The sequence below is a fragment of the Oryctolagus cuniculus genome, chromosome 3, assembly GCF_964237555.1.
Source record: "Oryctolagus cuniculus chromosome 3, mOryCun1.1, whole genome shotgun sequence".
NCBI lineage: Eukaryota > Metazoa > Chordata > Mammalia > Lagomorpha > Leporidae > Oryctolagus > Oryctolagus cuniculus.
The window spans coordinates 36,075,229-36,102,222 of record NC_091434.1 but is presented as its reverse complement, the minus strand read 5'-3'; the positions used below and the strand labels follow the sequence as shown (position 1 = coordinate 36,102,222).

General features: G+C 40.4%; 1 protein-coding gene across 1 annotated transcript; it reads left to right on the top strand.

The window, feature by feature from the left end:
• Positions 1-1,937: 1,937 nt before the first annotated feature.
• ICOS (inducible T cell costimulator) lies at positions 1,938-26,994 on the top strand. Its single transcript, XM_008259011.4, has 5 exons — positions 1,938-2,094; positions 20,098-20,436; positions 21,131-21,237; positions 23,111-23,195; positions 24,838-26,994. The coding sequence occupies exons 1-5, from the start codon at positions 1,980-1,982 to the stop codon at positions 24,858-24,860; spliced, it is 669 nt and encodes a 222-aa protein (XP_008257233.2). The 5' UTR covers positions 1,938-1,979; the 3' UTR covers positions 24,861-26,994.

Genomic DNA, 26,994 nt, shown 5'->3' with positions numbered 1-26,994 from the left:
GAGAGCTGGATTGGAAGTGGAACAGCTGGGTCTCAAACTGGCGCTGGTATGGGATGCTGGCACTATAGGCAGTGGCTTTACCCACTACGCCACAGCACCAGCCCCAGTCTTTTTTTAAAGATTTATTTATTTACTTGAGAGGCATAATTATAGGCAGAGAGGGGGACAGAGAGAGATCTTCCATCTGCTAGTCCACTCCCCAAATGGCTGTAATAGCCAGAGCTGGGCCAATCCGTAGCCAAGAGCCAGAAACTTCTCCCAGGTTTCTCATGCAGGTGCAGGGGCCCAAGCACTTGGGCCATCTTCCACTGCCTTCGCAGGCCATCAGCAGGGAGCTGGATCGGAAGTGGAACAGCTGGGACTCGAACTGGTGTCCGTATGGGATGCCAGTGCCACAGGTAGGTGCTAAGTCTACTATGCCACAGTTCAGGCCCCTGGTCTAGTATCTTAGCTGCTGTGGACTTCCACCTTGATTGCCTTGCCCAGTTGGCTTCAACTTCTCAACTGGATGTTGTCTCTGTGGACTGAGAGTTGGTCACTCCCAGAAGCCCACACCTGTCCTAGAGTCCTGGAAGCTGGGGCAGACCCTCTGGATGGCAGGAGCAGCTTGCCTTAGCATCAGTGGATGGATCCATCTGCTTAGTTAAGAAGGAGCTGTGGAAGGCAGCCTCTAAAAACACTAGCACTGATACCTACTAACTGTGACTTAAGCCATTGTGCCTCAGTTTTCCTCATCCATAAAATGGAGAGATTAGTGGTCTCCTACCTCAGAGGATGAAATGAATTAATACATGTGTAAAGTATAATAACATAAATCTATATAAATAGTAATCCAATTAAATACCATGTAAAACATAAATGTAATATTTGCTAGATTCATAGTATATTTTATACATATTAAATGTATGTTAATGTACATTTTATTTTATATATGTATTGCATTAAGTATATTATTGTATATAAAACTTTAAGTACATATAAAACCTTTATTGTTGTTACTGTCTACTTTATCTCCCCAGAGGGATAGAGAGACTATGAAAGACTTTTTAACTTTTTTTTAAAAGATTCATTTATTTGAAAGGCAGAATGACAGAGAGAGAGGGAGAGAGATTTTCTGTCTGTTTGCCTCCCCAGGTGGCTGCAAATGTCAGGGCTGAGCCAGGCCAGAGCCAGGAACCTGGAACTCCCTCCAGGTCTCCCTTTTGGTTGGCAGAGCACTTGGGCCATCATCCGCTGCTTTCCCACTCACATTAGCAGGGAGCTGGATTGGAAGCAGATTGCTGGGTCACCATCCAGTGCTCTGATATGGAGTGCCGGCATTGCAGGCTGCGGCCTAGCTTGCTGCGCCACAACACCAGCTCCAGAATCTTTAATGTCCTTCCTTTCTTCTCAGTCTGGAGGTGCAGAATCCCAGTTTCTTCTGGAGACCATTGAAACAGGCAAGGCAGGGCTGAAGTAGTTTAAAATGATGCCATCCTTTGGAAAATTGCAATCTGCAATAAAGGCCACATACAAATGATTTATCAGATTTCTATGCTAGTCTTCTTGTAGGTTTCTCCATTTCCATTTCTCTAATAGCTTCATGCATTTCTCATCCTATTTCACAGGCTTTCTGTTCTCTGCAGTAAATAACACCAGATAGACATGTGTCAAAATATATGCATTATTCACCTTGGGGGCGTTTTTCAGTCCTGTCATCATCCCCAGGAACTACTGAATCAGAGAAGTAGGGTGGTTCTGAAAGAGTAGGCATTGTTTTTTTAAGTTGTTTTGTTGGAACCAGAGGAAGAGCAAAGTTTTCCTATCTGCAAAATTATCAATAATCCTTGGATTAAGTGCCTACTCCCCATAAGCAGTGATGCCTCCTGTACAGCCAATTATATCAATGAGGAGACACCACCCCTGAATTGGCAGTGTCACGCTACATCAACTCCCACAAAACCCACTTCCTTTCCAGCAAATAGAAAACAACCGAGAACATGAATTCGTTGTCAGCTCTGAAGACTGAAGGAGGAGGGTGCGTGCTTCTGGCAAACATGAAGTCAGACCTTTGGTATTTCTTTCTCTTCTGCTTCCAGGTTGAAGTTCTAACGGGTAAGTGGCCCACTGAACATTTTTTATTAACTTAGAATCCATGTGAACATTAAGGAAAATCAAAGGTAGAAAAACTGGGCACCAGATATAAAGTGGCTTTGTTTTTTGAGAGTAGGAACAATTTCAGATCACGGCCAAGGGCACCATGTCACCCGTGTCACAGTGGATGGCATTGAGTTTACATGCTGCCTTTGATACCGTGTGTTAAGATGAAACAATATGTTTCAAGGGACCACTGCATTTTTAAATTACCTGCTTGGAGTTACCTGTCAGTGGATAAAGTAAAAGACCAGCTTACTGTTCTCAGAGAAAGATGAAAGGCAAAATGACTTGTGTCAACAGAATGAAAATTAAATAGTCCTGCCATTTGGGTTGGGGATTCTTTCTGTGGTAGAAAATAAAATGGAAGGGTTTTGAAAAGAAGGATTTTGATTTTAATCTTGCCTGGATGATCTGTTTTCTGAAATGCCCAGGCTACCATGGAGTTTTTATTGACACTAAGTATTAGGGTCACCCTAAAAGGCCAAGGCGGAGTGGATTATGGAAAAATACTCCCCAACCCCTGTGGACATTTTTAAAAAAAAATCATTCTGGAGTCTTTGATTCTTTCTCTTAGAAGGTATATATCAGATTCTATCTGAACAACTTAAATGATGCTACCTACAAGGTAACTTCACATGTGAACATGTTTCTGCTCCTTCTCACTTTGTACATTTTGCATTAAATTCATTTTCTTTAACTCTGAGCCTTGTTCTTCAAGCTGGCAGAAGTGAGATGATATTAAATGAGGTATTAGGGTCTACTTGTAAATGTCCCAAGGACAGTTCTGGGTTACTTGCTTGTTTCTGTCTTTTCTACAACCTCATAAAAGATAGATTTGGATTTGGTGTCTCTTTATCCATTCATCCATTCATTTATTGAGCACTGAGCACTTGCCATCCAGGAGGCACTGTGCCAGCTGCTGTGTATACAGCATTGAGCAAAACCAGGTCAGGCCCTGCTCTCCTGAACCTAACTGGATGGGACTACCGGGTCATCCCATGAAGTAGTGATAATTACAGGCAGAATTCAGTTCTATGAGAGAATGTAACCACGGAGGCTGGCCGGACGGAGGAGGTGTGGAAATGAGGCTGGCAGCAGGGGGCTCCTTGTCTTTGCTGTGGAAGTGGCATTTGAGCTGAGATTGGAAGAATGAGAAGCAGTCAGGAGGGAGAATGGTATGAAGGCTGGGGAAGAGCAGTCCCTAGTGTGGAAAGAGCAAGTGCAAAGGAATAAGCTGATAAAAAATAGTATTTCTGGAATAATATTCATCATGAGTTTTATATGAATAGAACCAATACTCTCTCTTATCACACGGGAAATCATGGAATGTGGCATATCATCTTCCTGTGTGACAGATGGCAGAACTGAGGCGAGAATGACTCAATTGGCTGATAATAAGTATGCTAACAATCAAACAATCATCATGCTCAAAGTACCAACACATTGTACGTATCGAGCAACTACCATTTAAAAAGCAATCAACACAAAGAATCAAACTCAAGTCAATTAAGCACCTGCAGATCTTCTTTGTCATATTTTAAATCCTACGAACTCTGAAGTCTTTCCCATGCTGTAGAGATGTAGGCACTCTCATCTTCAGTCAGTGGTAAAAGAATCTCAGAGTAGGAAAGGCTAAGTGGTTTGTTACACATTAATTAAACACTAATGTGTGGGGACTCCAGCATCCATGTTTTTTCCACAGCATTGAAATAGCAGTGATTTAACAAAAATCTTATGGGAGGGACATTCTAATCAATTTTGTTGTTTGATTGGTGGTTTATGACTGTTGGTTTACAGACTGTGACAAATACATCACCCTAATCAAAGATGTTAGCAAGAGGTAAAGCAGAGTGTAGGGTATTTGAAAACTCTCATCACTACTTCACATTTTTGTGTTCTGTGAATTTATTCTGAAATAAAAAGTTGAAAAAGGCTGTGGGAAATCTTGGTGATTTCCAGCCTTCTGTGGATCTCAATGCAAAATTTTGTGAAGTCTTATTCTTTTAACGATTCTGGCACAGTTGGAGGCTCTTCCTTGTAGCAGGGTCTGGGAGGACTGAACCTCTGATCGCACTGAGAAGACTCTCCTAGATTCTGTGGGCCCTCGGGGGGTCCTCCTGGGGTCTGAGTTTGGAACGCCCCCTCTGAAAGCAGTGTGAGAATGCTCCAGAGGGGAATGAATAAACGTGTGTGTCTTGTGGTGCGTCCCGGGGAAGGGCCCTGCTTTCTCACTCAGTATGGCTGTGGGGATGCCTGGATTCCCCCACCTGAGGAACAACAACTCCTGTGTGTCTCAGCACCTGATCCTCCCCAGCGCTCAGAGAGGCCTGCTGGGTGGGGCAGGCTGGCCTGTGAGAGCTTCCAGCTTCTCAGGTGCCGCAGCAAGGCCTCCTTCCAGTATGCATGCTGGATGTTGAAGAAGTCCAGATGGTCGGTCCTTTCTTGGGACACAGGAATCGAGGCCATTCCCACTCAGCATCATGAGCCTGTATTTGATTTTATTCCTTCAATACTACATTTATTTACAACTTACTTTCCTTTGTTGTTGAGTCCTTTTGTTAATTTGTGTTGGTTTGATAGTTTCTTTGAGCTGTTTGGTGAATTTGGACAGTCGACTACTCTTTTTTTTCTTAAGATTTATTTATTTATTTGAAAGGCAGAATTACAGAGATAAAAAGAGAGAAAGAGAGAGAGAGAGAAAGTCTTCCATCCACTGGTTCACTCCCCAGATGGCCACCACGACTGGAGCTGCACCGATCTGAAGCCAGGAGCCAGGAGCTTCTTCTGGGTCTCCCACATGGGTCAGGAGCCCAAGGACTTGAGCCGTCTTCTACTGCTTTCCCAGGCCAGAGCAGAGAGCTGGATAGGAAGTGGAACGGCTGGGTCTCGAACCAGCACCTATATGGGATGCCAGCACTGCAGGTGGCAGCTTTACCTGCTACACCACAGTGCTGGCCCCTCAACTACTCTCCTTAATTTACCAAGCCATTATCATGTTCAGGGAATCTTAATTGAATGTCTGTTTACTTGCTATTGTGTTAAAATAAATAATGATGATGCCCTTCCTGGTATGTCTAACCCTGTCCCCTGCACTGATACGGGGACTCCAGAATGTTCTTCCCTTCCCATTCTCATGCTTCCCGCATTTAGGGCACTCCAGCCCCACACCTGGTTTCTGTTGACTTAATTTGAAACGTACAGTTGCAGGTAATTGCTAGGTTTCCTCTTGCAGTATTTTCTTTTTCTGTTTCAGTAACTTTCTTTAGAGCACATCAAATATTTTCAGTGATAACATCATTCTGGACATTTCTTTTCTGATCCAGTGGTCAAAAGATTTATGTTGTTTTCTTCAAATTCCCCCGACTTCCTGAAGTCCAGCACACATGAAGATGTCTGTTTTACCCTGGAGGGAACTGGTATCTTCTCTGGGTGTAGGCTTCCTTTTTCTGTCCTGTGGCTAATCCTTAGCATCGTGTATTCTTGAGAGCTATTCATTCTAGCACTGGAATTCAGGATCCTCACTAGTGTCTGCCTCTCTCTCTTTCTATTTCTCTGCACGTGTATTTTCACTGATTTTTCTTAGGAGTGAGTAAGACCTCTCTCTGGACTTAAGCTTTTTTCTTCATTTCAGGCATTCCCCTTCCCTGCTGTTTGTTTTAGTCTTTTTTTTTTTTTAACCTCCACCCACCTCACCCTTTCTAGAAATGCCTGTTCCTCTCAGGTAAAATCTTGAGTCATTTGTTTTTTTCATTATTAGTGAACAAAATGGCTTTTGTGATCTGCCCGTGCTTGTTAACCACAGTACCTTTAGATGAAATGGACTAACATAGTTTTAAAATGACTCCAATCATATTCCCATTTCTTGGTAGAAACAAAATGTAGGTGTGTAGGGAGGCTCTAACTTATCATCTGAAGTTTGCTCACAGTAATATCCATAGTGTTATATGACCTAAGAAATTCACCCTCGGGGGTGGGCCTTGTGGTACAGCGGGTGAAGTCATTGCCTTCGGTTTGAGTCCTGACTCCTCCATTTACCATCCAGCCTTCCACTGATGCATCTTGGGAGACAGCAGATAAGTACGCAAGTGCTTGGATCCCTGCCACCCAGGCTCTTGGTTTAGGTGTGGCCCAGCCATGGCTGTTGTAGGCAGTTGAGAAGTTAACCAGCAGATGGATCATTTCTCTGTGCCTGCCACTTTATCTTTCAAATAAAATTAAAGTCATAAATAAAAAATTTACTCTAGTGTTCATAGTTACAAAGTGACCAAACCCTACAACTTATGCTACCTCCCTAATCTAAGACTGTTGAGTTTTCTACATAAAATGACTTGCTGGGCTTTGTAACTGTAACAGAAATGTATTTTAAAGAGGGCTTGGGAGTATGGGTGGGAGGGCATGGTGGGAAGAATCACCATGTTCCTAAAGTTGTAATTATGAAGTGTAATAAATTTGTAACTGTAAAGCTGTATAGTTCTGCAAAACAACAACAACAACAACAAAAACCATTTATAGGCTGCAAAAACTAAAAAGGAAGTCATCTTTTTTCTGTAAACCATACCTCTGTGCTACTGGAGAAAAAGCTGTTAAATGACAATTTTTGATCATTCTAAATAAAATGAGAATTTTGGCATTTGAAGCATAAGAATTCAAAAATTATATTTTGGAAAATAGGACATAAGTATGTGGAGAATATAACACAGAAATTCAAGTTGTTAGTCAAAAATGATTTTTCCCTCACTGGTTTGGCCTTTAAGGTTGAACAAAAACAAAGACTGTTTTAAGGAGAGAGGGAGAAAGTGGGGATATGGACTTCTGTGGGTCTCACCTAGCATAAAGATGTATCTGTTTTGCTTGAGGAAAAGCAAAGAAGAAATAGGTTTCTCCCTAAGCAGGGCAATGGACTCAAGAGTTTTGATTCAGTTGACCACCAGTGCTGATATAATATGTTCCAGCCATGTTGATGGAGGCACAGAGCTTCCAATTAGCAATTAAAGATAATTTAAAAGTAACTTTTGAGTCTGAGAATCGACTTTACAGTTAGTGTTTATGTTCTCCTAGGACTCTGCATTAAAGAATCAGTTTCATATAGCATCAACAGTGCCTCTACTGCACTTACAAAGTTCTGTTTATTTTGTACTAGTTATGACTAAAGCAAAAAATCTCATATTAGTCTCTGCACTTATTTAATTAGGCTGATGTTTTCTTATATATATGATTCAATTTCTGTAACTTATCTATTCTGTAGGCAGATAAGTTATAGGATAATCGTTAAGAATTTAGACTCTGTCAGAGCAAGGACCCAGGATTTGCTGCTGGTTCAAATGCACAAAGCAGCTTATTACACAATGGTTGATGAATGAAAATGTCCAGGGAAATGAATGTGTTAAGCATAATATAATTTCATCTCTAAGAAATTTTAAAATATTTTCTGGTGTATGATAATGCTTTGAAACACAGAATACTTATGTGCTATCAATGGGAATGCTATTTTAAGGATTTATGGCAATAACACATATTGAAGGAAAAGAATATCTGCAAATCATCTCCATATCTAGCCTAATGTTAAAAGCTTATTTTTGTTTCTTATTTCTCAGCAAGTCTCATTAGCTCCTTGCTTTAATTTCTCTAAAATGAGGAGGTTGGATTTGGTTATTAGACTAAGAGATTCATTAAGTGTGTGGACTCTGGTGTCAGAACATCTAGGTTGAAATTATGACCTACCTCACATTGACTCTATAACCTTGTGCCAGTTATTTAAATTCCAGGTTATAAAATAGGGATAAAAATAGGCAACTTTTGTTTGGATTATTTTACCTAACCTAATGATTTCCAGTTCCATCCATGTTGTTGCAGATGACAATATTTCATCCTTTTATCTTTTTTTTATGGTTGAGTACATTCCATTATGTATATGTACCACACTTTCTTTATCCATTCATCAGTTGATGAACAGTTAGGTTTTCATTTCTTGGCTACTGTGAATAGTGCTTCAGTAAACATGGGAGTGAAGATGTCTCGTCTCTTATGGTGATTTCATTTCCCTTAGATATGTATTCAGTGCTGGGATTGCTGAATCCTGTGAAAGTTCTTAATTTTTTGAGAACCCTCCATACTGTTTTCCACGATGGCTCTACTAATTTATATTCCCACTAACAGTGTGAGGAGTCCTTTTTTCTCTGAGTCCTCACCAGCACTTGATGTCTTTTGTCTTTTTCTATAAACAATGTTAACATACTATAGATTTCAGTAAAATAACTAGAAGGAAACATTTTGAATGCTTCACCATAAAAAAAGTTAAATGTTTGAGGAGTTAGTTACATTTACCTGGATTGGACATTACACAATGTATACATGTGCTGAAATATCCCATAATACCCCATAAATATGTACAATTTTTATGTCAGTTAAAAAGAAAAATTCAAACTTAAAAAAATCTGACTTTAAAGATTGTTATGAGAGTCAGATGATATACTGTGTATAATTAGCTTAACCTAGCACTCTCTGCTCTGTATGAGTACTCACCACTTGTAAGTGGCTGCTGCTGCTGTTCCATGGGAACCCCTGAAAACTACTGAGCTGCAGATAATTGGCCAGGATCATTCAGTCTGAGTCTTTGCTTTCGGATTGGGAAGCAAGTTTTCCAATATTCAGCACATAGGATCTTGCTCTACTTTCTCACTCCTCTCTTTGACCCATTCCAAGGATATTTGCCAGCCATGCTTAATTCTTCTAAACATTCATTCATTTAATATTATTGAGATTCTTCTATGTTCCAGGTTTTAGGATTATTTAGGCAACCATGATGGCAATTTTATTAGGGAAGTCATAGCTAAATGAGGAATGTAGGTAACATTAATTATGATCTAAGATAATATGTATTATAAATCTCTTGGTCTAAACAACTTATTTTTGAGATTCTAGAGATAGGAGTCTTTCTCTGGGAGTCTCAGAAATTCCCCAAGAGATTAGTTGGCATTTAAAATGATTCTTAAAGAATGAATGAAGATTTCTTGTTAGATAAAGGCAAAATAGGCTAGTTTATGGAAACAGAAGAATGAAGTGAAAGTGATGACTTAAATTTTTAGTATGGTTTGAATGAATAGTCTACAAGATTGTGAAAGCATTTTTTGTCGTTTGCCAAAGAGTTAGTTTCTTCCTTCTTTTCTCTTTTTCTTTCTTTCCTCTTATAAGCACCAGGGGACTAATGGAGACTTTTAAGCTGGAGAGTGAAATGCTTTGTAGAAATGCAGAAACGTGATTTTTGAGAGAAGCATGGAAGAGGGAGTGGGGGGAGAAAGACTGGTGTGAAGATTCTTCTATAGGTGAGGGATGACATGGGAATGGTATGTATTGACAGTATGCATGGGGGAAAAGGATCAACATCAAGAAATATCTAAAACCTAGAATCAACTGGACTCATAGGCCAACTGAAGGTTCTAGGATCAGACTAGTGACTCCCTAAAAGCTAGTGTTTGAGTTTGCTGAGTGAATATTAAGTCTAGTGTGCAAATGGCACACACTGATGTTTAAGGGTATATCCTCATAGAAATGCCAAAAAGGAAATTGGACACAAGGACTGGAGATAAAGAAGTGAGTTACTGAATCAGAAATGAGAGCTGCACCCACAGGTGTAAATCAGTTTTGTTCATGTGCTCACACAACTTTGCACAGCCGATGAGTGAGCAGCACCGTGGACATTCAGGGATGTTGACAAAGTTCTCTCCCTCTGTGGGACGAAGTCGACTTTGTTTAATCTCATGTGATTGCCTTGTATGATAATTTCATATCAGCATCAAGGAAATAACTAATAAAGTAACTTATTTGCAAATTAATTACTCTGTGAATATTGTTACAGAGTTCTATAAGACCTCTGGGACTTTTCTGTTTTCTAGAAGAAAACTGGTTTTAACTAGGAGAAAAATCAAACTTTCCTGAGAACAAAGGGCTGTTTTGTCTCTCCTATAGAGTTCCTCAGAGAGTAATAATGACATACATCTTGTGTATGTGTATGTATGTGTGTTCATGTGTACTTTTTTGTCTTTTTGGATTTCTCCTCACTTTTCTTCACATTTTTTGGCTTTCTTTCCTCCACAAGCTAGGAATTTATATTGGGTTCAGTTTATCTTGCCCACCTTCTATGTCCCCTTTGACTCCAACCTCTTTTTTAGACAATGGGTTCCTTTGAAGAGTAATTTAAGTATAGAGATCTTAAAAGTTATAGCTAGTGTAAGTAGAATTATTTAAAAATGACATTGCCAGGGCCGGCTCTGTGGCTCACTTGGTTAATCCTCCGCCTGCGGCGCCAGCATCTCATATGGGCGCCCAGTTCTAGTCCTGGTTGCTCCTCTTCCAGTCCAGCTCTCTGCTGTGGCCCGGGAGTGCAGTGGAGAATGGCCCAAGTGCCTGGGTCCCTGCACCCACATGGGAGACCAGGAAGAAGCATCTGGGTCCTGGCTTCGGATCGGCGCAGTGCTGGCCGTGGCGGCCATTTGGGGAGTGAACCAACGCAAGGAAGACCTTTCTGTCTCTCTTTCTCACTGTCTGTAACTTTACCAGTCAAATAAATAAAAAAAGGACATTACCTTTTATGAAGATTGAAAAAAAAGTGGTAGGAAGCACACATTTTAGAAAATTTCAGAATTTCTTAGTTGAGACGTCAAATATGGCACAGATATTATGGCTGTGGGTTAAGTCACTGCTTGGGGTCACCCACATCACATATCACCAGGAGTCCCAACTACTCAAGCTTCTGATCCATCTTCCTGCTGATGCCACTGGGAAGCAGCAGATGATGGCTCAAGTTCTTGGAGTTCATGGCTCCTGGCTTTGGCATGGCCAGGCCCGGCTATTGGGCAGCATTTCTGGAGTATTCCAGCAGATCAAAGATCTCTCTCTGTGTCTCCCCTTTCTCTCTCTGTCATTCTGCCTTTCAAATAAATCAGTGTAACTAAAGCTTAGTATAGATACGGCAATTTTTAGAACTTTACCTCCATTCAACTTTATCTAGGTTCATGTGCTGTGCTAGCTAGCGCTTATCACTGTTTGACTATAGTGAAAGGGTTAATAAGCACTATCAACAACTGCCAACTCCGGAGATCTTATCTTTCTATCACTTGGTGATCTTTGTGGAGGTTTGTGGTTAGGAATCTCCTTAAAGAGAATAAAATCACATTGTTGATTCACCTCATACTCCCTAGATTATGTGGGTTCTTTCAGTGCTTTCTCTAAAGGACTTTCAGCCACAGTCCTAGGATGTGCCCTAAAAAGACCATCTTATATGGGAGAAATGAAATTGTCCAGATATTATAAGAATCAACATGGAAATAAATTGTTCTGAACCACAGTGCAATACTTAGGTGAAAGATATTTTTCTTCAGAGCTTTTCTTAACAGTTCCATCCACAAAAAGAATATGCAAATACTCTTATCCTTTAAACATTTTGAAAACCTGAAGAAATCACCCCATATAAATATTGTGGTTTTACTCATCATCAGGATTCAGCAGAATATATTCTTATTCATATTTTAACAGTGTATTAAATGCTAAATAATAAACAAGGTATTTATACCATATATCACTAAAATGTTATGGTTTATAAACCTCTGAGTGTACTAGAACAACCATTGGTCCAGGGGTCCCTGTAGCCAGATAGGAGGCAAATTTTGTTTATTTGGGGAGATCTGGAGAATCAATCAGTTTAAAACTCTCCTCCCCTATTTGGGCATAAAAAAAAGCCGAAAGAATCATCAGCCATTTAAACAAGTGTTAATGAGCCTGGTGGATATTTTCTGGTAAAGAAACCGTTTTAAAGCTCCAATGAGGGGCCAGTGCTGTGGCGCAGCTGGTTAAAGCCCTGGCCTGAAGCTCCAGCATCCCATATGGGTGCCTGTTCGAGACCCAGCTACTCCACTTCCAATCCACCTCTCTGCAGTGGCCTGGGAAAGCAGTAGAAGATGGCCCAAGTCCTTGGGCCCTTACATTCACATGGAAGACCCAGAAGAAGCTCCTGACTCCTGGCTTCGGATTGGCACAGCTCCAGCCGTTGCAGCCAGTTGGGGGGTGAACCAGCGGATAGAAGACCTCTCTCTCTCTCTTTGCCTCTCCTTTCTTTCTATAACTCTGACTTTCAAATAAATAAATAAATCTTTTTTTTAAAAAAAAAAAAAAGCTCCAACAGGTGATTCTCATTAGAACTTGATATCACAGTTGGGATGGTGTCTTGTAGGCATGATTATACTCATATATCTTGATTAACTTGTTTCCAGAAGAAAAACAACATAGTTTACCTAAACCTAGGATCATATCCCAGCTACAAGCTATGTAATTTTGGACATTTTGCTGGCTCCAGTTTTAACTTTAAAAATGTAAATGCAAGAGGTAAAATGAAAAATCTAACGATTATTTCTAAGAGCACTTTAGGTTCTTATATTCTATATTCCATGCTTTGTTTCCTTAGCTTGAAAATACCAAGATCTACATACTCATTTGTCGACCCATGAATCCATTCATTCATCCAACCATCTGTTAAATATTTATTGCAATTTGCTATACGGCAGGTGCTGTGTAGACACTTGGGATGGGTCTGTGAATGACCAACAAAGTCCCTGATTTTAAAGATTATATTATAGTGTTGTGACAAGTCAATAAATAAGTAAGCAAACAAATAGATGATTTTAAATACTGATAAATCAGTGACAAATATCTCATGTAGAAGAAACAATTATTACTTGAGTGTATACTTTGGATTGGGTGGCTGGTGGTCACTGAAAAAGTGTCATTACTCTTGAACATTGAGAAAGAAGCAGCCCAGGGAAGATGAGAGAGAATATTCCAGGCAAAGAACCATCAAGTTCAAAACCTTGAGAAGCATCTCTACATGTCTGAGGCATTGAAAGATGGCAGTGTGACTGACTGTGTGTAGTCAATAACTGCTGTAAAGTGATGTCAAGAGGGATTGGGTTGGGTCAAATAGGTTATGGGAAACCAGGGTGAGGAGTTATATTTTATTCTAAGGGAGATGGAAAGGCCATGGAGGTTTTCTAAGCAGGATCATGACACTATATGGTTATGATTCTTAGAAGATCATTCTGTCTTCTCTCTGGAGAATGGATTGCAAATGGACAAGGCAGAGAGCAAAACATTATGAACTCTTGTGGTCCAAAAGATGATGGTGATTTGGACCAATTGTAGCCGAGGTGGAGGGGCAGTGAATAGATTCTGTTGGATGTAAAACAGAAGTATAGGAAATCAAGCCTTCTTCCCTCAGACAGGGAATTTAGCAGTGATCCTGTAACACTCAATCATAAATTACCACTGTCTGACTTCATGTGGTTGCCTGCTTCTGTTACACTTCCATTGCTTGTTGCTGGCAGCTCTTTGACTGTGGTTTGACCTATAAATCTTTTATGTAGCCAAAGCTTGTGTGACGTCAGGCAAGTAATTTAACCTGACTGAGCCTTCATTTGCCTGCAGAAAAAAAAAGAATTGGACTTGCTGTATGATTTCTAAGTCTACAAGGTGTGATGGTGTATGATTATGGGAAGTGACTGAATCATGTTACAGAAAACAAAGAGTGTGGCGAAGAGGATGTTTACAGATGCCCGAAATATGGACAGATAGTGTCTGTGAGAAATTAATGGAGTGAAGAGTGAGGAGCATGTTGAAGAATAGTGTGAGAGATGGTGCTTTGGAGGAGGATTTTACATTAAGAGCTGGTTTTTGAAGAAAATGTAAACATGAGAGAAACAAAGAGCAAGATGAGAGAGATTGGTTAGGGGGAACACTAATAATTTTAAATTATTGGTATGACAGAGGAATTGATGAAACAGATTTGATACCCAACAATTCAGAACAGATAACAGCTATAAAACTGGTGCTTTCATATCACTATTCCAAGCTGAATATTATTCTTGGAGATAAGAACACCCAGAGAAGATAGAAAAAAAGATTGTAGCTAGCAGCTTCTGCAGTTATAAAACACTAATGTATTCAGATTTTCTTTAAATCAGCTATTCATTAAATGGTAATAAGGGATAGTCTCCTTTGATACTATTTGTCAAATGTTACCAAAAGCTAAGGAGAATCTGTGATTTGGTATTTTTTTTTAAATTTTTTTAAATTTTTTAATTTTTTAATTTTTATTTTTTTTTGACAGGCAGAGTGGACAGTGAGAGAGAGAGACAGAGAGAAAGGTCTTCCTTTGCCGTTGGTTCACCCTCCAATGGCCGCCTTGGCTGGCGCGCTGCGGCCGGCGCACCGTGCTGATCCGATGGCAGGAGCCAGGAGCCAGGTGCTTTTCCTGGTCTCCCATGGGGTGCAGGGCCCAAGTACCTGGGCCATCCTCCACTGCACTCCCTGGCCACAGCAGAGGGCTGGCCTGGAAGAGGGGCAACCGGGACAGAATCCGGCGCCCCGACCGGGACTAGAACCCGGTGTGCTGGCGCCGCTAGGCGGAGGATTAGCCTAGTGAGCCGCGGCGCCGGCCTGTGATTTGGTATTTGAGCATACCTATTTTATAGATGCCAAAGTAAGTCTTTAAGTGCCTGGTTAAATACCATAGTTGAAAGCATTAAAATAGAAATTTTAGAGTTGTCAAATATTTTCCAGATGGAATGCACTCACAATGGGTATATGAAAATCTGAACTAGTCTTCCTATTACTGCATTTAATAATAAAAAGGTGAATCCGGCAGCTTTTAAGGTTAAAAATGAAAAAAATAGGGACCGGTGTTGTGGCATAGCAGGTTAAGCTGCTACCTGCAGTACCGGCATCCCATATCGGTTCGTGTCCTGACTGCCCCGCTCCCAATCCAGCTCCGTGCTAATGGCCTAGGAAAAGCAGCAGAAGATGGCCCAAGTGCTTGAACCCCTGCCACCCACATGGGAAACCTGGAGGAAGCTCCTGGCTTCTGTCTGGCTCAGGTTCTGGCCTTTGCAGCCACTGGGGGAATGAACCAGCAGATGGAAGATCTCTTTTTTCTTTCTCTGTTTCTCCTTTCTCTGTAACTCCGATTTAAAATAAATAACTAAAATATTTCAAAAATTGAACATATGAATAGTTAATTGTGTCTGATAAGAATAACGTGTTAGGATCCCCAGTTGATATCAATGGCATAACACCTTCGACATTGTCATTCAAGATAAACTGAGGCACAGCCCTCCTTGCCCTACCTAGATACTCTTGTGGGCAAGAAAAACAGTCTCATTCATTCTAATATCTCCTGAGTTTTTGGAATAGCCATTACTATACTGGAGCCATGGGAGGATTATGGGAACATGACCTCCCTGACAAGGAATAATCATCCAACAGCAAAGTATTGTCATTGTTTGCAGTTTGTAGATTGACCTGAATATGTTTGGGTACTGCATTCATAGCAAGTAAATGCAGGCAAGAACTTTCATATGCTTTTGTTTCAGTCTTATATTTCACAGGTGAGGAGACTGAAGTCCAGAGGGGTACTGTAGTCACAGAACCTTTCCAGTGGTAGAGCCAGGATTTGCTTCTGCTTTCCTTTGGAAACACTGTGTTTCTTTTCTACCACACTGCACTGCCCAACCGTCATATTTCGTTTTGTGTTGGGTTAAAGATTGTAGAGTGAATGCAAAAGAGGAAAAAAGCTGCTGACAAAATAGTTTTGGGAAATGGAAGTCAACATACCTGTGCCTGTGCGTGTACATACTAGCCACAGATACCTCTGCCCCAATATCTCTTTGTGGTTTACTTGTTACCATTCTAAAGTCTCTGGGAAATTTGCTCTGAACATTTCTAAAGGAACTGAGAACCAGTCCACTGATTTTATCTGCTACAGCGGATAGTAGAAGATTTAAGCACCAAAACAACAGTAGTGCAACATAGTTCACTCTCAAATAAGTCCCCAATGCAAGCTAATGCAGACTGCACCTGTTCTCATGCTGTCAGCGCTCTTCCCTTTTGCCTTTTGTATTATTTTAAAAAAATGAAACAAGCATTATTTTCTTTCTGTATGCTTAAAAGCAGTTTCATTATAAAGTGAACCATCTCTACAGAAAAATGAATAAAACATAAATGTTCAATTTACTGAATATGATTAAAGCATACTACCTCACTCCTGCAATCACTGTGGGTCAAGAAATACAACATTGTCAGCACACTGAAACCTTTCCACCCCTGTGTTTGCCTTCCTGAATCAAACTTTCTCTTCAGATGAAATATTATATTGACTTTTGTGATATTCATTTGGTTATATGTTCTATTTGTAATATTTTAGTGATTTTTCAAGAAATCACAACAGACCCACTTTGCTTTACTATCCTCTTAGACAATATGTTGTAGGTTGACACACAATGAAGACATATAATTTCACTGTATCATGGCTTTTATTGTTTATGTTGCAGCATCATTTGTCAGTCTAGTAGGTGCTTTTTTGAAAGTGAACTCTTTTTTTCCTCTGGCTGCTTTTAGGATTTTTACTAAATTGACCTGGGTTTTTTTTTTTTTTTAATCACACTTGTGATTTGTTGAGCTTGAGTCTGTGGATTATGGCTGGATCCTTGATACCTTATATACCTTATATACCCGACCTTCCAGTTCATCAGCTTTCTCTTTAGTGCTAATGTGTTATTAAACCTATACACTGAATTTTTAATTTGTTAGTGCATGATTTTTTTGCCAGTTTTAGTTGGTTCCTATTCAAATTAGTGAAGACTTAATTTTTTCTGTGCTTTGCAGATATTATTACAAGATTGTCTTTTGTTTCTTTTTTCTTTATTAAGATTTATTTTTTTGAAAGCCAGAGTTACAGAGAAAGACAGGCAAAGGCAGAGAGAGAGACAGAGAGAAAGAGAAAGAGAGAGAGAGAGAGTTACAGGGATATCTATCTATCTATCTATCTATCTTCCATCTGCTGATTCACTCAGATGGCCAAAATGGTCAGTGCTGGACCAGCCCAAAGCCAGGAGCCAGGAGCCTCCCCCAGGTCTCCCACATAGGTGCAGGGGCCCAAACACTTGGGCCATCCTCCACTACCTTCCCAGGGACATTAGCTGAGAGCTGTATTGGAAGTGGAGCAGTTGGGACACAAACCAGTGCCCGTGTAGGATGCTGGTGCTACAGACGGTGGCTTTACCTGCTATGCCATAGTGCCAACCCTATCTTTTATTTCTTTAAACATAATAAGCACAGCTTTTTATTTTGGGGATCTGATAATACATATGTGAAAATTGTTCCTTGATTCGTTTCTATAGGGTGTTTTTTTGTTGCTGACCTTTTTTCATTGTGTCTTAGTATTTTTTATGGTGTGCTTGTCATTGTAGTATTGCTACATGGCATTATAACATAAATATTTATAGACATGATTTGAGACTTGGGATATAAATGTTTTCTCCTTGGAAGAGTTTACATTCAAAAGCCTAAGTGTGATAATAGTCTGAGATCACTTTAAGGTTCAAGGATTGAGATTTTTCTGGACAATTGGAGTGATTTGAAGGTAGGCTCTAATGTCCTTGATGGCTGATTTACTTCTGGGTTACTTGTTCTCTAGGAATTTAACTCTGAGATAGTCTTCTAGATTTCTCACTTTGCAAATAAGATAAGGCATAAAAAAAGATTGAATTCAGGGGAGCAACATATGCTCATAGAGCAAAAGCAGCTCCAAGCTGTGTCTCTGGGTTCTGGTTTTGTCTTCAAATTTCACCTGGAAATTCCTTCTCTTTGTATCCACTGTGTAATTCTCTTAGCTGTTTTGCTTGTTTGAATTATTTTGAATCATCTAGACTGTCATCGCTGAAAACTAGAACATTTATGCTCAGTTTTGCAAGCATGTTTCCAATTTAAAAATCTGTTTTCTAGTAATATGAGAACCATAAACTAAATTTAGCTATAAACTAAAGAGATTTTTAAAAAATAAGTAATTGTGGTGAATCTTAAATTAACACAACTAATTCAAGCAGAGTTGCAGCAAATGGATCCTCCTGCTTAATGCTCATCCTACTATAAATTGGAGCAGCTCCTTAAGAAAGCAATGTACTGATACATTTTGTTACAACAGTGTTTACACATTTTGGCCAGATGTCATAATATTTACACAAAAGTAAAATGCTGACAATAACCCTAATATTCAATGTTAGTGAATTAGTTTTAAATTATGATAGATTAGCATTGTGGTCTGTTACATAGTCTTCAAGGTTAATTATTATGCCTTTGTAAATAATTGCTTATGATATAATATTAAATGATAATAGCAGAATACCACATAATTTGTTAGTATATAAATGTGATCTAGAACATAAGGAGCAAAAATATACAAATAGTACTTCCATTTCAGAGGACCACTAGCTACTTGTGTTTCCTTAAAAATGTTTTGCATAGTTTATTAACCTCTAGCCTTCACAAGAATAAAGGCAAGGAACCAGTGTTGTGGCATAGTGGGTAAAGCTGTTTCCTGTCATGCCAGCATCCCATATGGGTGCTGGTTCCGAGTCCCAGCTGCTCTACTTCTGATCCAGCTCCCTGTTAATGCACCTGGGAAAGCAGAAGATAGCCCAAGTCCTTGGGCCCCTGAACCCACATGGGAGACCTGGATAACATTCCTGCCTCCTGGCTTTGGCCTGGGCCAGCCCTGGCCATTGCGGCCATCTGGGGAGTGAACCAACAGATGGATGGAAGAGCACGCTCTGTTTCTCCCCCCAACCCTGTAACTCTGCCTTTCAAATAAACAAATAAATCTCTCTCTCTCTCTCTCTGGAATAAACACAGATATTTTTAAACTTAGACAAGAAACCATCATACTAATATTTCCTCCCAGTTCCAGTATACAACTTTATCACAATAAGCAAAAAGGAAAAAAAAAAAACAAACAAACAGAAAAGCAAGAGCAATTTGATTTTTTAAGATATATTTTTATTTATTTTAAAGATGGCATTATACAGAGAGAGAGAAAGACAGAGATAGGGGGAGAGAGAGAGAGAGAGAGAGAGAGAGAAATTCCATATATTGGTTTCCTCCCCAGATAGCTGCAGGACCTTTGTCTGGGTCCCAAGCACTTGGGCCATCTGCTGCTGCTTTCTCAGGCACATTAGTAGGGTGCTGGATCAGAAGTGGAGCAGCTGGAGCTTGAACTGGCACCCACAGGGGATCCTGGTTTCGCAGGCAGCTGTTTAACCTGCTATACCACAATGCTGGCCCCAGAGCAATTTGCATTTCTAGGTTAATAGTTCAAAATCTGCAACCAAGCCAAAGCAATTTCAGTTTTTTCCTTCTGTCATCCACATATACCTCAGAAAAGCAATATTGTATTCCTATAAGCTTAAAATATATCTCAACAGGTGAAAAAGTAAACATAAATCTAAGGCCTTACTTTTATCATGAGCCTTTGGTTCAAGTCTCAGTGGATGAGGTTCAGAAAAGACATATTTCTATCATTTAAAAATGATTTCCATTTTTTTGCTGCCTTACAATAGGGTATCATTGAAATACACATTTATATATGACCCTTCGTGTTGAGTTTTGTTTCCAAAATCTCTCCTTGTTTGGCTGAGTGCTACTCATGTTTAAATTTCAAGTTTAAAAGTAGTATCTTCAAAGTGAGATTTTCCTGATCTGATCAAAATTGCAACCATCCTCACTGTACCACCTTTATTAGAATTTTACCCCATTCCTAGCCCAAATTTATTAGCTTATTATTAGTCTATAATATGCAAAGGGCAAACACCATACTAGTTGGTGCATACGATGTAAATGTTACTTAATGTGTTACTAATTATATATTCATGTATGACAGGCAAGCTTCTGGTTAGTTTTTTTTTTTTTTTTCTAGGACAGTTTTACTTTTTGCTGTGTTCTTTGTTTGGATGGAAATTCTTTCATTTGAGTACAGTGGAGGTGACTTAATGAAGAGAAGAGATTACTTCTATGTTTAAATATCATTATTAGGGCAATATATTTATAAAATGTCACCCTTGCTTTGTTTTCCTTCTTTTTATCCAGGAGAAATCAATGACTCTGCCAAGTATGAGATGTTTACATTTCACAATGGAGGTGTTCAAATTGTATGCAAATACCCCGAGATTGTCCAGCAATTCAAAATGCAGCTACTGAAAGGGGAACAAGTCCTCTGTGACCTCAGGCAGACAAAGGAAAGTGGAAACACAGTGTCCATTAAGGCTCTGAAATTCTGTCAATATCAATTATTCAACAACAGCGTCTCTTTTTTTCTGTATAATTTGGACAGTTCTCATGCCAGCTATTACTTCTGCAAACTATCAACTTTTGATCCTCCTCCTTTTCAAGTAGAGATTCTTAGAGGAGAATATTTGCATATTTATGGTAAGACGTTGCTTTCATCTCTCTGGCTTAAGAGTACATTCACATTTTGACAACATTTCTCACTAATGAAAACAATTAAAACAAATATATATGTTTCATGCCAAAATTCATTTACATGTAGTTGATTGGAAACATTTTTGATGAAAATATAAAATTTATCATTAATAATGACAATTAGTGTTAATCAGTAATGTGCCATTTAATTACAAAGGCTACTAAGTTAGAAAAAGGTCTTATTACCTTTAAAGTACATATACCATTAGGAATTAGGAAAAAAATTAAGAAAAATACCCTAACTCAAGGCTTAATGCCTATTATCTCTATTCTCCTAAGGTTTAAGGTTTGGTTTTGTGCAGGGCTTTGGGGATTAAGTAAGATGATTGAAAGTCATAGTTTATACCATTCTTTTCCTGTTTATTCTTTTTGTGAAAATACAAGCAGAAAAGCCGTTTGTATTAAGCACATTTATAAACGTGTATGTGCATAGTCTTTTGATTTTAGTTTCTGAATCTTTTCTGTACTACTGAGATGCTGTTAGTTACAATTTCCTGGATTTTGTGATCTTAATGAAGAGAAGCTTGATTTGATTCAGTGGCTCCTTTCAATTTGGTAAAAGAACTAGTGATTCAGCTCTGACGGGGGGGGGGGATTCGATTCGTAGAGTTTGTATTAACATAGCTGTTTTCCAACACAGAATCACAGCTCTGTTGCCAGCTGAAGTTCTGGTTACCCATAGGATGCGCAGCTTTTGCAGTAGTCTACATTTTTGGATGTGTATTTATTTTCTGGCTTACAAAAAAGGTGAGCAGTTTCTATCTGGTCATATATATGAGTTACTGAGGAAAGCCAATGGTTATTTATTCATCAGAATAACATAATGCTCTCACTATAATTTGGTCAAAAGGTAGACAACTCACTTTCTCCAAGTTATACCTAACTAATAACGCAGAACAGAAGCCTATTTATTACTTTATTTTGTTGACCACTTTATTCCAAAAAAGACTCTGTTGCTTCCAAAGAGGCTATTATTATTATTATTACTATTATTATTTTTTAAAAAAGCCTATTAGGGCCAAGGGAAGACAAAAGGTCAAGAGAAAGGTCAATGCATAAAATAACTCTGATTTTAAATTGTTTTAATTTATTTTTATTATTTTTTAAAAATTTATTTGAGAGGTAGAGTTCCGGGGGCTGTGGCAGAGACAGAGTGAGGTCTTTCATCTGCAGGTTCATTCCCCAAATGGCTGCAATGGCCGGAGGTGGGCCTATCAGAAGCCAGGAGCCAGTAGTTTCCTCCGGGTCTCCCACTTGGGTTCAGGGGCCCAAGGGCTTGTGCCATCTTCCACTGCTTTCCCAGGCCACAGCAGAGAGCAGGATCAGAAGAGGAGCAACTGGGACACGAACCAGTGACCACATGGCATGCTGGCACTGCAGGCAGAGGCTTAGCCTACTACGCCACAGCACCAGCTTCCTAACTCTGACTTTTAAAAATTATTAGGTGCAGGTTGCAAATTTGAGTTCATCTTCCTGAGAGTCAGGGAAAAGATAAAACAACTGATTAATAAAGTTTCACTCAACTAGTAAGTGAAAAAAGTCTTAACGAGCTTCAGTGATAGCTGAGAAGGAAATGGCCAACTTCTTTACATGATAAATTCTTAGAGGTCGTGTTTTTTTTTTTTTTTTTTGACAGGCAGAGTGGACAGTGAGAGAGAGAGACAGAGAGAAAGGTCTTCCTTTTGCCGTTGGTTCACCCTCCAATGGCCGCCGCGGCTGGCACGCTGCAGTAGGCGCACCGCGCTGATCCGATGGCAGGAGCCAGGTGCTTTTCCTGGTCTCCCATGGGGTGCAGGGCCCAAGCACTTGGGCCATCCTCCACTGCACTCCCTGGCCACAGCAGAGAGCTGGCCTGGAAGAGGGGCAACTGGGACAGAATCCGGCGCCCTGACCGGGACTAGAACCCGGTGTGCCGGCGCCGCTAGGCGGAGGATTAGCCTATTGAGCCACGGCGCTGGCCTAGAGGTCTTGCTTTTAAATCGCATCACTAAAAAGTTGTTTAGAAAGTTAAAGCATTGGCCACAGGGATGGGTGTTGCGGTGCAGTGGGCTAAGCAGCTTCTTGGGACACTTGCATCCCATTTAGGGATGTGTGGGAGCTGTTACAGCCATTCAGGGAGTGAGTCAGCAGATGGAAAACTGACTCTGTCTCTCCCCCTGCACCCCTCCCTCTACTGTCTTTCAAATAGATGAAAACTTAAACAACAATTATAAAACATGGACAACAAAAATCACCCTGTGTCGTGGGATATTCTTTTCAGCTTTTTCCAGTACAGGTTCTCAGTATCATTGTGCATATTGTGTGAGGATGCTATATTCAGTATATCCACAGTGAGATCATGGATCAGACAGTGTGTGTACTGTGCCAGGTTGGAAACTGAAAAGAGGGATAAAGAAGAGAGAGGAGATTGGGCCCACGATCTAAAACGGCTGGGGAAGTAACAAAATGGTGAAAATGAGGAAGGAAGTTGATTGGCAGGCTCTTTTTTATTTAAAGTCTTTTTTTGATTGTTCTCCTACTTAGCATAAAGTCAGAGGCCTTTTACACAGACTTTCAAAAGGCAGGGATGAAGATGGGGAAGAGCAGGTGACAACCCATGTTTCTGATTTTTTTCTTTCAGAAGTATCAGTCCAGTGTGCATGACCCGAATAGTGAGTACATGTTCATGGCAGCAGTGAACACAGCTAAAAAACCTACACCGCCAGGTACAGTTCCACGTAGAAATTTGAGTAGGGAAGAAGTTTTTTCGCTTTAATTCAGGAATTTTAATTTTTTTATTTTAAAGCGAAGGAAAACAAAACCTAATTTTCCTGTTTTCTATGAAAATCTGGGTTTTCACTTTACCTGAATTTGTACGTTCTGCACTATATATTCAAAGTAAACAACCATGTTTAGAAACACTATTAAAAACAAATGAAAAGATCATAAACCATGATTGTATCAACACAGCTTTCTAATTTATGTTTCTAATACTGGCGTGATTGTAAGTTTTCTTTGCTGAAAAGTTCGTTAAGTCATATGATGAGCAATTACTGGATATCAGTTAAGTGTTAAGTTACCGAGTGAGACTCCGGGAGGGTGTGTGGGAATTTGGGACTGAGATTAGGAAGAGCGATCTGGGCTGGCATGAAAGGGAAAGAAAGAGAAATAGTCCAGATACTTCCATGTAAAGAGTGTACATGTTTAGAATACTTGGGTGGTTTCAAAAGGCCATTGGATGGGGCTTTTTTTGATCAGTGTTGGAAAGCACACTGTCAAGTCCAAGGAGTGCCTGGAAAGTCTGAGGCGTCTGTTGTGGAAAGTTTCTGAGTCTTAGACTGAGGCTGGCCTGATGTGAGGCGCATAATGAGACAGAAGCCACTGCATTTCTGTCACCATCAGTGGTTAAGGCCACTGCAGAGAAGGGAAACACAATGTCCGTTGTCACGGAATCCGCATGGGAAGGGTGTCAGAAATGCTCTTTTATTCCAGCTCTTCAGTTTTTGGGTGACAGAAGTTGATGCTCAGAGAATTTAGTGACTCGTTTGCTTCCCCCAGACAGTTAATCCCATCCCATTGTCCCGACCCTTGCAATGAGCTGGTGTTTTATTACTTTGCTGTTGAGAAGCTACATTCTTTCTCTCCACCCCTGTGCTGAGAGTACTGTGCTCTGTCTTAGTCTGGATCCCTCCAAGCAGAACCTCAAATAGGCAATTCAGGGCAGGTCATTTATTTGGGCGGTGGCCCCGGGGAAGAAGGGATGAGGGCAGGGAGAGAGAGGCAAGCAAGAAGGAAAAGCAAATGAAGGTGTGATACCGAGGGCTCAGCTCCAGTCCCCGGAGCCTAGAGGCCCAGAAGTCCTTGCATGCTCCAGACCTCTGAGAAGTGTTCCGATGCTTCCCCGAGTTGTCCCCCTGAAGAGAGCCTGGTGGGGTTTTTGCCCACTGCTCAATCCTAACTCATTTGAGGCGGCCTGCAGGGGCCATCAGCTCTCGCTCACCACTGAGCTGAGCCCTGTGTTTGGGATAAGCTCACTCTGAAGTCTTCAGAGAAAGTCCAGAGGCAGAAAAACTGAGCTGTAGGTGGGGTTGTGCCAGCACAGGGAGACTGTGCAGCAGCTGGGATCAGAGGTGGGCAGAATTCAGAGAATGTCTGATAGGGAGTGGAGAGTGGGCTGGGTAAAACCATGGAGAACATGAAACTAGTGCTAGGTCTTAAAGCAAAAAGATGAGTTTTTGATGGGGTGTGTGTGTGTGTGTGTGTGTGTGGACAGGAAGCAAAGAGAAGGCGAACCCTTGGTAAAGGGAATTGGCACATGGAGCTTTTAAAGCATTTATGCTAATTTGTTGTTATCGTTATTTTGTACAGAACTCTCTGGCACCCGGGCGTGACACACATTGGCCGGTTCCCCCCAACTTGAAGTGAGAGTCCCTTGTTTCCTGGACTACAGAGTTCGACTTGACTTGATTGGACCACATCCATCTCCTGCTGGTGTTTTGTTCAATCTGGGCCAGTGACTCCAAAAGCCAGCAGGATTTGCATAGATTTCCTTGGTGCTGCTGCTTTCTTTCAGAACAAACACCTTCTTGCAACTAGCTTTATAGAAAGTCCATCTCATGTGCGCTCAACAAACACACCTCACTGGGAAGGAATCCCTGTGTCCAGGCCCACTCCTAGCAATGCACCACCCAGTAAAACAAGTGTCTTTTTTTTTTCTTTAAAGATGCCAAAAATGAACTTAATCTGCAAAGAAAATGGACAGCCAAGAGCCAGCATCTGTCTGCACTTCACTCACTTCACTAACAGACCCTCTTCTTTCTATGGGGTTTGGCATTCCTTTTAAAAATCAGGCAATAGGAAGAGATGTTTCAAAACTGTAGCTATCTTATCTCTCAGGTGTTCACATAGGCTCTACTGTCCTAATACATTAATACCTACAGTACTGTCTCCCGATTTTTGAAACCCAGTTGACCCATCAGTAAGAGTTAGATGCCTTCTTTTGCCCCTGATTTTCTTTCTGTAAATAGTTTTACCCAACTACTTGAAAGCCTGCAGTCACTATGAATAGGGAGCTATAAATACCTACACTTTTTCACTTTGATGTGCAATAGAAGTGTATATGTATGTATATTAGGATACATCAAAAATTTGTGGAAAAAAAAGGAAAGTTTATTTTGTTAAAACATTTTGTTACACCCATGCGTGGTATTTTCCTCGAGTGCATTTTTCATGAACTTTTTGAAGAGCAACTCATTTGCATGGGTTTCAACATTTGGTTTTCAACCAAAATAAACACATCTTTTACTTCCACTTGCCATACCTTTTAAAACTGCCCCTGTATATGTATACATCTATTTATACATGATCTAATTTGGTTATATTCTCCCTATAAGGATATTTTTGCTCCAGAAAGTTATCTAATTTCCCCCAAATTCAGTTAAAATGATTTACTTTGTTGACGTTAGTGGCAGGGAACATTGCTCTGAGTCAAAAACAATTCATTTTATTATCTTGTTTTCTACCATGATGCATGTGTTCATGGTGCTATTAGTTACAAAGTTTGCTATTTTTATAGATCATATTAAAATCACAAACAAATAAAAACATCTATAATTGGCAAGCATTCTCCTGGGGGCAGACCGAATTATCCATTTAGTCTGAAAGCTGCAAGAACTGGAGGTTACTGCCAAACTATAGCTGCGGTGCCTCTGGGCCTACCAGGTCCAAAGGATCTCATTCAGCCCAACACAGCCCTGCAGACCAGGGTGGAATTCCGAGGTCTGACAGACACCCCTGAGCAAGGGGCAGCCAGCTCCTCCGCCCTCCCCGACCCCGAGGCCGCAGTTACCCCCGGAATCAGAGTGCATCTGTCTGCCTTTGTGAAAGCATAATTCCCTCCCATAGGACCCCCTTCAGCCTGGAGCCTGGCTCTGGTTTGGCAGGGGCATCTTTAGAATCAGATTTGGCTTCCTACATCCATGTTAACATGTGATTATTCTCTCTGCCACTTTCTGCATGCCCAGGGCTTCTGCAGCAGCCCATGGGTGTGCAGCAACACTGTAAACTTTAGATAAAATGATGTTATTTAGAAGTTTTCAAATACGTACTTGCCTGCTAATAGTTTACTTTCAAAGTGAGACCCGATATGTCATTATGCATACTTACATTATTTTAAGCATGTGTAATGCTAGATGTGTACAGTATAGTACTGAATGTGTAATTTGAATCAAGTGTGATGTTCTCTGTTCAACCTGGATGGCCTTGCAGAGATGGTCCCTGTGTTACTTGCAGCTTGTTGTGTGGCAGCTGGGGGATGGGGAGAACGACCTCCGTGGTGGCCCCTAGGATCTCATGATCCCACGCTATGCCTTGAGGCATTCTCATCCCCAGCACTGGACATTTCCAAGTGAATTATTACAGAACAGAATTTCTGTGAAATGGAAACTGTTTGTCAGAGGAGCCACTTACGGAGTAGATTTTAGTGACAGTAGGAAGTTAAAGAATAAACGTCTGATATTCAGCAAC

Bases quoted from the DNA above. Each gene is read 5' to 3' on its own strand.
- ICOS (XM_008259011.4), top strand. From the start codon at position 1,980: ATGAATTCGTTGTCAGCTCTGAAGACTGAAGGAGGAGGGTGCGTGCTT. The intron at 21,238-23,110 runs GTGAGCAGTTTC...TTTTTCTTTCAG, and splicing joins TTTTCTGGCTTACAAAAAAG to AAGTATCAGTCCAGTGTGCA. The intron at 23,196-24,837 runs GTACAGTTCCAC...TATTTTGTACAG, and splicing joins TAAAAAACCTACACCGCCAG to AACTCTCTGGCACCCGGGCG.